The following is a 15029-nucleotide window of genomic DNA, read 5'->3' on the forward strand; positions in this document are numbered from 1 at the left end:
ATATTTAAAACCGTGTCACTCCCCACTAAGCTGCAGACTAAGAAAAAAAGAACTTGTTTCTTTCAAAACCAAAGGAGAAAAGCTTCTGGAAATATCAGCTCATCTTGAAGCAAGAAACAGAAGTACACGTTTTGGAAGAAATAACAGAAACGACAACGGTATGTTAATGCATTTAGTTTTTTTTAATAATAGAATCACTTAAAGCAGAGGGTGTTAATTCCAGTTCTCTGTCTAGAGTCTTCCTGGGTTTAGAGATATTTATGTTTAGCAACTGAACAGCTAATAAAAAACAAGATTTAAATTCTTACCAAATAATGTGTTCAATTAGGTAGTAAATATAACGTTGGAATGAAAACTAGGACTCCAGACTTGAAGGACTGAAATTAACTACCCCTGTATTAAAATGTCAACTTGTGCAACTGTTTACCATAAAACCTGAAGGAAAGGTAATATCACTGAGGTAAAATACTGTTGGTAAGCAAGAGTAGATCAAATTATGCAAGCAAGATTTTTTTTAAATTATCAGCTGCCATAAATGAACATTTGTTTATAACTTACAGTAAAAGTGAATCAAAGATTTGTCTTATAACTGTCAGTAATAAAAAGTATGAAACAGTGGTTTCTGGTTTTTAACAGCATTTGCCATGTGTTTGGGATATATGATCAAATTTGTGGGTGCATTCTTCTCAAAGAGTGCTTGTGGTTATGTAGTGTGGCACAGGTTCTTAAACATCACTGTCAGCAAATGCTCCATGATATTCCTTGATATTTCATCTTTCATACTAATATGCCAAATGTGCAGATTGTTTTTTTTACCTTCCAATATGTTGTAACACGAAGGCAATGATAATATTATGATTTGCCGTAGCTAATTTGCCACAGCTGATCCAGCATGAGTACTGTGCTATAACTAACAAAGCACACCTAAAGTGTAGTAAGAATTAAGGAAAGTGCAGTGAAAACTAGTTAACTTATTGTATATTTCAGAGCACAACCATGCTAAATGTACCATATAAATGTACCAGGCTAAACAATAATAAAAAATAAGGGCAATAACTTTGCATTTGTTAGACAAACTATATTACTGTAATCACATTCTCAGATTGAAGAACTGTGTCAAAATCTGTTGTCACAGCAAGTGGTGTGTTCTCTCTCAATATACCACAGAAGGAATTTCCAAAGCAGATGTTCTTGCTTTGCTTATCTTCACGTCTTGTTTTTTTGTAACAGTTACTTATGTCTTTATTACTTACTGTATGTCAGATTTCTGTCTTTCTTTGCCATTCCTACCACAACCTCTCAATGAAAGAGATTAGTTTTTCGTAAGAAAAACTCTGCCCTTATAGTTTGTGAAAGTGCTGTGCTGTTCTCTTTCAGCCTTAAAATGTGCTTAACGTGACTTTTATGTTATATGATTACTTTTTTTTGTCACTTCAGGTAAGTATAGCAAATCAAAAAAGCCTTCTTACACAATATGAAGGGAAATCACTCTCAGGTCTCAGAACTAGATATTTCTAGCAATTTCCCAAAACTGACAGTTACATGATTAGTTTTCATTACTCGAAGGGGGTTGATAAAAAGACGATTGATACAATCAGTAGATGTTATTTTGTTATCAATCATGTTATTTTGTCCAGGACATTTCAGTATACAATAAGGAGCACATTATAAACAATCACAGAAAACTAGTATCAGAATGTAGAGTTAAAGACGTACAACGATCACATATTGGCATCAACTGCCGGAATGAATAAACATATCAACTTGGAAAATCTGAAGTTATTGCAGTCCTGAAGCAACCTCCCGTTGCTAATAAACAAAGCTGTGATTTGTTTATTTATTTATTATATAAAATAAAAAAACAGCAATATGTTGTTCACTTAAAGTGGCCCTCTAAATTTGGGGTTACAAGATTCACAAAAAAAATCCTTGAGGCTTGTTCTCCTATAATGACTGTTAAACTTATATTACGTTCTTTACTCTTAAATGCCTTGTGGTTTAGTGTATCCGAATGCCCCTGTTTGCTATGATGTTATACAAATGCAAGGAATTACTCATTATTACAAATTCTTTACACACAGGGTCCGTCTAGATAGCTCTAGTCTATGATTCAGTTCACGTTCTGGATTACATAAATCTCTTAAAATTAAAGAGTACTGATAGTAACAAAAGTGGATTGTATGCATTGTGATTGGGCAATGTATAATGTATATTCTGGCCAATTCTAGCAGATGACAATAAAGTGACTAAAACGAATATAGCAATTCAGTCTAAAATAAATGATAAAAAGATCTGTCAGTACTACAACAGCATTAGTAAAGCAGCAGATGTAAAATGTATATAGGACAATAACTTCTAAACTTCTAAACAATGAGAGGGAAGTGGCTATAATGTGTATTTTACATAGGTATTCATTAAGGAAGTTAATAATGTGCCTCTAGCAGCAGAAGAACAAACATCTGTATTAATTAGTATAAGCAGAGAAGAGAAAAGTGTTTAGGGTAATAGAAGAACTCTAGATAAATAAATCTTCAGTGTATCCTGCTAACTGAATTTAAGGAAATAAGAGATGTCATGCATAAGCAAGTTCCCATAAAAAGGTGACAAAACTGAACCAATTATACCAATAATTCTGAATTCTGTTACATGTACTGTAAGGTTTTGGAAACACAAATGAGAACTAGAAGATCAGATATACGCAAATACGATTTTAGAGGACGGACAACATGAATTTAGAAAAGGTAAGTCGTGCTTTAATAACTAGTTGCAGTTCTTTGAACAAGCAACAGTAAGAATGAAAATACACTAGACATGCGATATAGTTCGTTTATTTTAATTCTGATTTTCAGAAGGTTTTTGATAACTTTCCTCAAAAAAACATGTTCAAATTACAGATGGGAGGCATTCTGAGAAACGTGAGGGGGTTGAAAATTGATTGATTAATAGAAAACAAAGAGTACAGATAAAAGGTGAATGCTAAAACTGGGATGATATAAATAATGGAGTACTACAGGGATTATCATAAGACCACTGCTCTTCCTAGTTCAAAACAATGATCAAGACTTTGGTATAGTTTGTAAACTAGTTGGTTAGGTTTTCAGATGATACCAAAATAGGATGATTAGCAAAAACTGTACCGCAGCAAATGAAATAAAAATAGATACAATTCAAGACTGGGAGCATAACAGGCAGGCAGCAAAGCCATTAGCTATAAATACAAAGTGGGAAATGCTACGCTTGAATAGGCTACTCGTGTAAAATGATGCAGGTATTTACAGTATGTTGAAGCACAATTAACATAAGGTAGATAGATTTAAGGAAATGATGAGGGGAAGTAATTAAACAGACCAGACAATAAAAAGGATGTATTGTCATAATAGTAGAAGTTAAATCAAGGGATGTTATGTTAAAAGTCCTCATTTAGAATACTATGAACTATTTTAGTCATGGACTATGTTACAAAAAATGATATTGGTGCTGTGGAATCCATCCAAGGAAGAGCAACCTATTAGTCTGAGGTTTTGTTGACCTTAAAGCATATTCACCCCCTCTACTTAATCAAAATACCTTCTCTCAACATCTTCCTCTTGAGAACCTGGCACAATTCCACGAACCTGGCAAACATTCAACTCTATCTGGAGTTCTCATTTTTCAGTGCATGTCAGTGATTCACAACTCAATAGATGTTTTGGTTTTTTTTTTACATTAAATTGAAAATGCTGTTGTAATATAATGCCTAAATGTGACATTTCCAGATAGATACACCGGTGTATTGTTTTGCTTATTTTTTAAATTAATGATCATTTGGTTGGATAAATCATTTATTTTCCTTCCATTCTCAGCTTGAAAGAATGTGAACTAAATCAATTTGGGTGCAAGGTTATATGTGAATAGAGTTTTCTTAGTTTGACTGTATTAACAAATACTGTTATTTACTTCAAGTACATAGCAAAATGTTGTGCTGTTCATGTGTTATTTTCTGTCAGCATAAAAAGTTTTTGCAACTCTACTATACTTAGAATATTCTCATATCTGCTTTTGAATGTTAATATATTATACCTTCCTTCTAGAAATATTTCTAAAGTTTCTATTATTTTTTTCCCCTGAAGATACATTCCTCAAAAGCAACATGAACTTTTCCTGTCTTTTAAAAGCTGTATGTCCCCCTGTCCTCAAACTCTTAAGTCCTGTGCAAACAGCCATAGAAGGGGTGATGACTCCTACAAAAAAATCAAATTCAATCTCTACATTATGTCTGTGGATAACTGAGGTGTTAAAAAGAGCTGTGGTTGTTGTGGATCAAGTACAGTAACTCTAAGGGCAATTTAGGCCTTTATTTTATCTCTATTGATGAAAATATGTTTTGTTCAAGTCTTCACATTATTGTGATTCTTGATCTTTTAAATACTTCTTAGACTTTCACTGCTAGTGGACAAATCATGACCAATTATTTGGCATTGTTGTTGGTGGGGGCTGGTGAACGTTGTATCATTACTGCATCCCCCCATCCCCCCAGAAACCAGGGATTTAACCTTCACACTGTAACGGGATGAACACCTGAATTTGTTGCGTCAAAGTAGACTGATTCTTCATAAAATTCCCCCCTGTATTTTTTTGTCCAACACCTATAAAACAGGCCGTAGAAAACAACAATATGAGTCAAGGAAAAAAGTCAACTTCTCTGTCAATGTGGATCTTCAATCAGGCCCTGTTCTACTCGTTGTGACGTTTTTGGGTTCAGAAGACCTTACTATGTACCTAGATACAATCTATGGAGCAATCTAAGGTTAGTGCTAAGAAAAGAATCAGAATACCTCAATACAATTCATTCAGATTTACCAATTTCCTGTTCCATTATACTTTGTAAGGTCTTTTTATAATCCTAAGCACAGCCATGGCCAACCTCCTGTGTTTCTATAAATGCCAAGACCGAAACAAAGAACAAAGACTTAAAATATACAGTTTTTAAACACAGAATGTTAAAAGGCATACATGCTATAGAAATGTTTAAACACCAAAACAGAATGCACAATATAATATCCGAGAATATCACAAATTATTTCAGTCAGCTGAACTTGTCACTGCCAGAGTCAAAACAGGTGTGCTGTCCACTTTATTTGCCTGCTTTCTTAACATTAAGGAACTATTCCTAAATGAATTTTACAGATCCTTTTAAAAACAGTATTTCCATTTTTAACACCAACAAAGTATTTTCATTCTAACGCCAATGAACACACTGATAAAGAAATCAAAGAGAAGTATCAGCACTTCCTTCTGAAAATGTTAAAGTACCTCATAATTAAAAGTTTTAGTATGAAAGGTGCTTTTTGTGTGGCGTTCATTCTACTTATTTTTTTGTTCTTGACTGCTATAGTAAATCTACCTACAGTATAAGTGGTCATTAACATTATCTCCATATCCATATATAATTATTGGCACATATAAATTGCACATATTTTTATTTTATTGATCACACCTTAAGTTTGCAATTTATTTTGTCAGCAGTACTCTGTGTTTACTGTATGTTTTGAAGTTCTCAATCCATCCATCCATTTCCCTAAATACTTCAGCCTTCCACTTGAGAGTTATTCAACTATTTGGAGCTTTCTCAAGTTAAGGTTAAAGTTAAAGTAGTGTTAAAGTTTTGATAATTCTAGTCAAATTCACTGCAAGAAAAAAATAACTTTAGACAAGACAAATATCACGAGCGTTCCAGTTCGAGAAAGGTAAATTAAAATTGACATTCAATCACTGAACACCCTAACATGAACAGTATAAATAATATAAAAACCTTTTCTCTAGTTTGGACTGACCAATGTAGTTTAAAGTTTGGCAGTATTTCGTGTATTTCTTTCCCATTCATTCCAAAAACACACATCTAACAGAAACCTCTCCTTTGGGATTTGTGAGCAGAATTATCACCAAACTCAACAGACTGTTTAAAAATGTCCTAAAACTCCCAAAAGTCCATCTCTTCCACCCTTAAGTCAAGATAAAAGCAAATTCATATGTCACTAGGGTTTCCTGTATTCCCACAAAAGAGACCAAAATTTTGTAAACTGCTATCAAACAGATATCAAGAAAAATCTTACTTTAGATGTTCCTCTAGGAATACCCTAGTGCTAATGTCCATATTCCCAGTGTTGGACTATGGTCATTACATAAGGTTGTTTACAAAATAATCTGTTGTCTTCTTGGGGAAAATTGGTGTTTTATGTCAAGAGTGACCAAACCTGAACCCAGAGAGAGAAACAATCCAGCAAGTTCCTTTAAGTCAATTCCCGAACACCTGGGACAAGTTCATTTTGACTGCTGAAGGAAATGATTAAAGTAATTTAGAGATCTTCCGAAATTAATATATCAACACCCTGTAGCATCTAAGGACCATAGTAGAACATTCCTCACTTAATTGAACTAATCACCTTACAAATCTGATAAAAACTCATGTGTACTTCACAGGCAGAAAATTTAAGGATGACCTATGAAATCTCTGTTATTGTGGTTCTTACGGAACAGGGACAACTATCCTTGTTTTATAACATTCTACTAAAAGATTTGTCACTTGTGCTGCAAATTGAACTCATCATAGTGATATCTCCTCTTTGATTGGCTCATTCTGCACAGCATACAAATACTTTAATGAGGTTAATTTACATATCTTGTAAGGGGAAAACACCTTCCTGCCTTCAAAATATATTGCACTTTTCTGTGCTATTTAACAAGAAGTAGTCTTTATCAGATTAAACCTTCCTGGAATAATTACCATCTTTAGGCACAAGTCATTTTACTTTGCAGCTGCAATAATTGGAAAATTCCCTAGAGTAACTATCCACTCTTATATTTGAGGATATTTTCATTTTATGATTTAATATATTGTTTCTGACACTTCCATCGCCATGTTCTGTTATTTCTGCTATTTTATTGATTTCTCTTTCCTTTATATTATCGTTGTATTTTTATTGCAACTATAGTAAGGTCTCTTGTCCAGCCCTTCATTTTAAATGAGAATTGGTTTTCAACAGACATATCAAGTTGAATAAGGGATTATTATTACATACATCGAACAAAGCATTCAATCAATGAAGTTTAACGACTACAATATCAGCAATGAGCAACAATTCAAATGTCTTCAGAATAAAAGTAGTCAGGCAGATGTTACCTTGTTGACATTGTCACTGACAATTAAACAAAAATCATAAAGTCATATGCATCCAGCCTAGGAACAAGTAATAGGTTTATTCCATGCTGAAAAAAAAGAAGAAAGAGAACACAACATTTCAGCCGTGGCTCCACGGCCGAAACGTTGTGTTCTCTTTCTTCTTTTTTGAAATAAACCTATTACTTGTTCCTTTGCAGCCTGACGCAGCTACCCACCTGAACTTCTGCATCCAGCCTATACTGCTATTGCAGTCCTGTAATCAGCATTTTTTTAGTTGTAGAAAGATTTTCAACATTCAAACACTACAATCTGAGACAATAATGCATAAGGTAACATAAAACCCCAAGCTGATACAAAATAAAAAGGACAGGCATATTAAATGTGAATTGTGGGAAAATCAAATTACAACGCAAATCTGTAAGTGTCACAAATGGTATTTATAATGATGATGAAAAATAATAAATGCTTTTCAAACTTCCGAAGTTCAAATTTTCATTATATTATAAGCCAACAAGTCCAAACAAACTTGTTACGTCCCAGTGTGTGTTCTGTGTGTGTTTTTTCTATGTTCCACACTGCTGACCCTTGATTGTTCTCCCTTCCCCATTGGCCCACCATTACACCACACTCTCAGTATGACATCAGCATCAATCAGCCCTCAGCCAATCAGAACACATGTTATTCACTATATAACATGGAGGCTTTCAGAAAGAAAAGGCCTTTCGTTTGACTTTGGTCCCGTTTGGTTATCGCTTTGCTTCGCTTCTGGTTATTGCTTCGGCTTCGTTCGTTTGTTGGTTTGTTTTGCTTTGTGTGTGTGTATTTTCGTATAGCTTCGGCTTTGTTGTTTGGTTGGTTTTACGTTAGTTTCTTTGTACCTTCGTTTGTTTGTGTGTTCATCCTTGATTTGCCATTACCTTGTCCCAGTGTTACATGTTCAACTTTTGTGTTCTTTTGTACCCTGCTCCTGTTGATTACTCTTGTTTTCCCTTATTTGTATTCCAGGTTCACTTGTGTTTTTGTGTGAACTTTTGTATATAAGGTTAGTTTAGGTTGTTGGGTACACTTACACACTTAGTTGATTTTGTATTAGTACACTAGTTTAGTACGGGTGAGTGCCGTTTGTCTTGTATGGTTTTGGGTAGTCAGTGCAGGTTAGCTAGGGTGTTGAAGACGCCGAAGACCGTGTGTTTCGGGTTTTCTTTTGTAGTCAGATTAGCTTTCCCTCACTGTCCTAGCCAGCTCCATTTTGTTTGTTATTTTCTTTTCTTTGGCACCACTCTAGTTCCTTACCCTTATCACGCTTCTTAGTCCCTCACCAAAACCCCCCTGCTTCCAAAAGAATTATCCTAAATGTTATACCCCTTTTCCCCTAGACACTTGGGGTCGTAACAACTCTTTTGCTGTTTTTCTGTTGTAACGAAGGGCTGGGAGATGCATGTTAAGCTTTTCATAAACCTCTTACTTGTTCACCTGTTGTCCTTGTCATCCTGGACTAAAAAAAAACATTTCCTTGAACTTTTGAATGCCATATATTGTTATAAACAAAATTAATCTATGTATTAGTTGTTTGTCTCACCTGTGGTGTATCCATAGTCTTGACGCCTGACATTAGTCCTTATCTAATTGTTCCACCATTTTGTTTTAAAGTTACAGAACCTGACTCACCTCTGGTTTAAATGGCGGATTACTAGGACATCAAAAGGAGTGGAGGGTGGGGCTTAGGGTATTTTACCTGGCACTCAAGGTGTAGCAAGTTAGTCATGTTTTAAAGAGGGGAACTGCAACACTATTTTTATATTCTGGGGTTAGAAAGCATTGATGAATGCATTTCATACCACAAGGAAAGTAAAATATACACAGTAACTTGTAAAACTTCCAAATTACATCACAAAATAGATTAAATTTCCAGGTATGCGCTCCTCCATGTTGCCATCATTATCTGCATTTCGGAACGAGGCAACAAAACTTCTGGTGACTTGAAGCAGCCCTATTATATTGTACACAGGCTTGCAAATACAACTCTTTGAATCCAACAGAAATATCATTTTCAACTTCGAGATGGTTTTGCAGGCAAATACTACTTGTGAACTCTGCATGCAGATCACATAGTAACATTTCTGCAAATGTCTGCTGTACTTATTCACTTGTACATCGCATTACAATAGTCATTACTAGTGACTAGTGAGCTGGAAGAGCGGCTGTACATCACAATTCTCGTGAGCTCTCAAGAATGTGACAACTATACAGTACTTTTAGTTCAAGTTCATGATTTTGTGTTCAATTCAGAATTTGTAAAATCCTGCTACACCATCAATTAATTGATTTTGTAACTGAGATTTAATAATTGGTTTGAGAAATTGGAACTGCAGATCTCCTTTAATCTTGTCTTAGTGTAGTAAACTTGTCTGTGTGACTGTAACATAGCCTGGTATTTGTAAGCTTGCTTGGAACTTCCTAGCATGAATTTACTTGGGAAGAAAATGAAGTTTAGTATTTTGTTTAATGTTTTGAAAGAGATTTACTCTAGATTTACTATCACGTTTTTTTTTCACAAGTTTCCATTTAGGCAGCTCTTAAACGTCTTATTCAAACTAAAGAATCATACTCAACTCTCTCTTGTACCCAAATAAACAGTGTACAAGAAACATATGACAATATATTGTGAATTTTAGGAAAGGTTTTTAAAGATACCCTACCCTGGTCACCAACCCTTCTTCTCTCTTTATACAGGCAATGTATCTGACTACAGCAGAACCAGAAAACCAAACAACTGAACTTTGCAACTGCTCCATTGAAGACTTCAAACACGATGTGTTCCCTGCCACCTACCTGGGTATCTTCATCCTGGGCCTTGTTGGGAATGTTGTTTCATTATTCGTCTTTGTGAGGATGTGTAAAAAATGGACGTCCATCAATATGTACATGATGAACTTGCTGATCTCTGATCTGATGTTGGTGTGCTCCCTGCCTTTCCGTGTGGTGTACTACATGATGGACTCCGACTGGGTGTTTGGAGATATTGCTTGCCGCCTTATATCCTATGTATTCTATATCAACATGTACTGTAGCATCTACTTCCTGATGGTGCTAAGCATCATGCGCTACCTGGCCATAGTTAAGCCTTACAAGTATGTCAAGCTGCAGAACAGCAAAAGCGCCAAGCTTGTCTGCATTGTGGTGTGGCTTTTTGTGGCCCTGGCCTCCATCCCGCTGCTCACTTCTGGCAGTGAGAACTATAAAGGCAAAACAAAATGCCTAGAACTGGGGACCAAAGAGATCAGGATCTTAATTGGGATGAATTACATGGTAGCTTTCCTGGGATTTTTCGTCCCCTTTGCCATCATCTCTTTCTGCTACTTCCATGTGGTGAAAAACCTACTGCAGTCCAAGGATGTACAGAGGAACAAGCAGTCCTTCAGAAAGTCCACTGCCTTGGTCATCATTGTCATCAGCATTTTCTTGATTTGCTTCCTGCCCTACCATGTGGTCAGGACATTGTTCCTGGAAGCCGAGAGGCAGGCCAGCCTCCACTGTGAGTCCTGTGATTACATTAATGGAATGCGCAAAGCCGCTGTCCTCACTCTCTGCCTTGCTGCCTCCAACAGCTGTTTGGACCCTCTCTTGTTTTGTTTCGTGGGGGAGAACTTCAGGCTGTGGTGGAGAAAGAAGAAACACAAAAATGAGCTGAAAGACCTGGATCCAAAATAACCACAGTGAGGGCTCAATGTGAGATCCTCACACACCTATGCTTAAGTGCTCTGTTGCTGCTCTAACCTGTTTGGAAAGCTGAGCACAGAGAGAACATGCAAAGCTAACTGGAAGGCCTCCTTAACTGTGCCATGTGACATTGTTGAAACAGGGATTTTTTTCGTGTTTACGAAATAGAAATAGAACACTAGTTACCCAAAGAAACACAATAAACTGGCCAGAAATATGACATTTCTGGTTTTTCATGTATATACAAGATCATAAAGGCATGGCTAGTTTTGTATGAGGAACTGGAGAGACTTACAAAAATATCACCCATTAGGTACAGTATATACAGCAAAAATATGTACACATCAGAGCACTTTCCAATATCGCTTTATAATGAAATAATAAAGGACAAATAACCAGTTAACAAATTGCTTCAGGTCTATTTCACAGATTGTTTGCACTGGAGAAAATGTAATTTACTGTATGTTTCCCAGCATGATGGGTGATCATTTTGGCAAAAATATGCATTGTTACAGAAATTCAGTGACAACTTGCAAATGAAACTTGCTTTTCTAGACTAACAACCTTTCCCTGTAGTTGGACTGTAGCGCATATAATAATTTACTCATATTGTTCACAGTTTCCAATTAATCCAGAAGTGTAATACAATAAGTTCATTGATAACATCTGTACTATGTTCACTGTTGAGAAAAACTTGAGTTTCTTTCACTTTTGATAAATTCAGTTGTGGTTTAAGGGCCATTTGACAAACTCAAAAAGCAGCACACATCTTGATATTGTGCAGCTGGGCTGGGAGATATGAATTTGTGACGTCAAGTGGTCTTGTATAATAAGTTCTCAGAATTGAACCGTTTGGTTCCTTCTATGTGATAATATGCAAAGGTAGAAAAATGCTGCAAAGCAGCAAAGACGACAAAAAAAATTACCTGCTTAGTTCACTTGAGAATTCCATCTACAGTGAAGAAAGATATAAGATGTGAAAAAGGGGTTAACTGGTTTCTTTCTGCACAAAGACTTCTTGTGAAACAAGACATTCCATGCTTGTATTAGCACTTTTGAGTTATGGCAGCGATGTGAGTTAACTGATAAGAGATTTCAAGTGAAAGATTGAGACTCCCTAACTAAGGAAAGATAAAACCCGCCATTCAAAGTGGTCAAGGTCTTGGGAATGTCCAAACACAGGTGACCTCCCCCCATTACCAAGGTAACAATTTGCGTCAGAAACGACTGAAGTTTGCTATATAAACTGGAAGTTTTGTACCTATATTCCGAACAATACTTTGATCTTATTGTTCCTTGCATGCAATAAACTCAGTTGTTTAAACTTCATCTCTACAACAACAGTATAAATAAAAGACAGAAATATATATAGACATGACCAGGAAATCAATCTGTGAAAAGCTAAAAAAAAGTGAATGTTTTTGTGTGTCTGCTGAAACAAGCCTAAAAAAATGAAGACTGGGGGTTTTGCACTAATTACACTGTCATTTCCTCTTTCTGATGTGTCACATGCATTACCAACTCTTATCAGGAATCTTTTCATTCATTATCTTACTTTAAATCTGTATCTACATATAATCTAAACTGACAGTTTTGACTTTTTAAATATGAGTGTGTTTTTTTACCTTACATTTCTACAATTTCTTGGGAATTTACCATGAGCTATGATAGGAGCCTTTGTTTGAAAAAGACAGCATGCTACTTCTGCTTTTTCATGAACAATGAACCCATTTCTGTGTTATTTACTGTTTTGCCTCTTACTGGACTCAAAAGGGATTTGTTCATTTGTTAGGGGGTCTGGCAATTCCCTCTTTTTTGGATTCTTTAACAAAAGAAATACTACCTTTCCAATAATAATGAGAAGACTACTATTGACTGAAAGCTACAGGTGGTAAGAGGACGCCTGACATTATCATGTTCATAATCCCTTGTATTTATATAATGCTTCATTCCTAAGGATCCCCGAACATTTTTCATATGTAAGGGGATCCACTTCTTTCACTACTAAACTGCAACAGCCACCTGGGTGATGTGTACCTGCCATTGTGCACCAGTAGCCCCACTACTCAGCAGTGTATTCAGAGAAATGACAATTTACTTCTAGTTATAGTACTTCTATTGTACACAAATACACATTGTACTTCCCTTTAAAGTTTTCTGTCCCTGTGCTGACCAGGCCCAGGCTTGCTTAGTTTCCAATATCTGTTAATTTGAACATAAGAGGATCTCTGCAGGAAACAATTTAGTGGAGTACATAGCTGAAAAACAGAAGAATTCAATCTTTTTTCTGGTTTTCACTGTAAAAACAGCTCAGAACTATGTTTGTTTACATTCCTCAGCTGTCCTGGTGCTGAGAGACATCTCTATACATTGTATTTATAGAGTTGAGAGCTGGCACTCCACTGAAGGCTTCTTTGTACCTGACTGTTTATTACACCTACTGTATGGGAGCAAATGGCAACTTGCAAGGTGGTGTGTTTGCAAACATACAGGCAGGCCCCAGCACACTCTTTGTGAACCCGTCTGTACATGACACGTCTGACATACACTCACCCCTGCCAAAGACCTTCTCTGTCCTTGCAGTGGAGACACTCCAGACATCTCTCAGTGCCAGAAAGTCGGGTGCTGGACAAGCAGCCCCTGCCACTCTTCTTCCACAAAGACAGAAACGTCCACCTGCAATTCCTGCTCCCTGGTATTCACACCGATCTTATGACAGTCAACTCCCTTTCTCTCCGATTGTCTCATGATTGCAGTACACCTGTTCTCCGGCAGACAGCCCTTCTTGCGGCAAATGTGATTCAAATACAACGAAAAAAAAGAAATAAATCAAACCAGATGATTAGGATTAGATTTCTTTGGTTTAAATCTTTTTGTTTTCTTTTTAATGCTCACAAAATCATGCATCTTTGTCTCCTTTCGCTGTTTAAACTCTTAGTCTTAGTTGCTGTCCCTAGCTACTGAAGATACGGGAGTTTAAGTCAGACCACACAGAGACAGCAGAATGGAGTTTATTGGCTTGGTTTCTGTATAGTGACAGAATAACATCTGGATGTTCATGTAAAAGAATTTCAATGAGTTTTCATGTGATTTCAGATGGGGCTCGTGAGTGAAACTAGAATAAATTGCCCAAAACTACAGATACCTTCTCCAAGGCCACCTGCCCTAAGTCCTCCATGACCACTGCTTTTCTCAGAGTATTCCAAATGCCCTTGCTTAGCAACTAAGGTATTGGCCCACTTCTTCAATCCTTGACTTTCTAGCAACCATGAAGGGTCTCACTCACAGACCCATATCCCCCTCTCAGGCCCGACTTTTGCTTCTAGTCTCTTTTTTTCTTCACTGTGTAACCCATCATATTAGCTACTGCTGTATCTACACATTGCAAGAGAAATCTACTTAACATTGAACTTCCAATATTTTCATAAAAAGTGATGCATTTACACACGGAGATTGGTCATGCAATCACATAATAAAATACTATTCAATTAACGGGAACAGAACAGCAAATTACATATAATATTTCTCTAGTACAAAACATAAAACAACTACGCCTTATTTTGTTGCCAGTTATAATTACAATACAAGATGATTTTCTGAAGGAAAACTTCCCCTGATCAGTTAAATCATAAAGATGTACACCATTACCATTACCATATTATGGTAATAACCTTTAGATCTGATTAGCTTGTTCAGCCTGTCTGAACTTTCTGTACCAAAAGATGTGGCAAGTATTAGATCATTTAAAGACCTGAACAGGAACAGATTGTTTCTTTTACTGTCCTGTCTTTATACCATCTTTTAAGTGGACCTATTTTGTCTGTATGTTGCATTCAGCCAAAAAATTCATGATGCTACCAAATTAAAATATCAAAGAAATCCTGTTACCTTTTCTGTGTTCTTGGGACAGAAAGGCAGAAGGAATACCAGAGATGATGTAATATAACCAGACAATTTCCAGATACAGCATTTGCATTTTTTTATTTTATGATTGTGTGGCACCAAATGTAACCATATTTTCATTGTTGTAGTTTTTTTTTAGTTTTTACAGTTAACAAATTATTTACTTTGTGCTGAAAGTTGTATAGATAACAAAGCTTGCTTGGATTTATAGTACCTTTTAATCCTGCTTTTGTTAAATATACTCTTT

The 15029-nt window shown here is 36.0% G+C and overlaps 1 protein-coding gene across 1 annotated transcript; it reads left to right on the forward strand.

Moving 5' to 3' along the window:
• LOC148830683 (cysteinyl leukotriene receptor 2-like) lies at positions 1-12208 on the forward strand. The gene is made up of 2 exons (XM_088921962.1): positions 1-158; positions 9893-12208. Exon 2 carries the CDS (start codon positions 9896-9898, stop codon positions 10868-10870), a length of 975 nt encoding a protein of 324 aa, XP_088778088.1. The 5' UTR covers positions 1-158; positions 9893-9895; the 3' UTR covers positions 10871-12208.
• The last annotated feature ends 2821 nt before the right edge of the window (positions 12209-15029 follow it).

This window comes from Atractosteus spatula, chromosome 7 (assembly GCF_055471065.1).
Source record: "Atractosteus spatula isolate fAtrSpa1 chromosome 7, fAtrSpa1.hap1, whole genome shotgun sequence".
NCBI lineage: Eukaryota > Metazoa > Chordata > Actinopteri > Semionotiformes > Lepisosteidae > Atractosteus > Atractosteus spatula.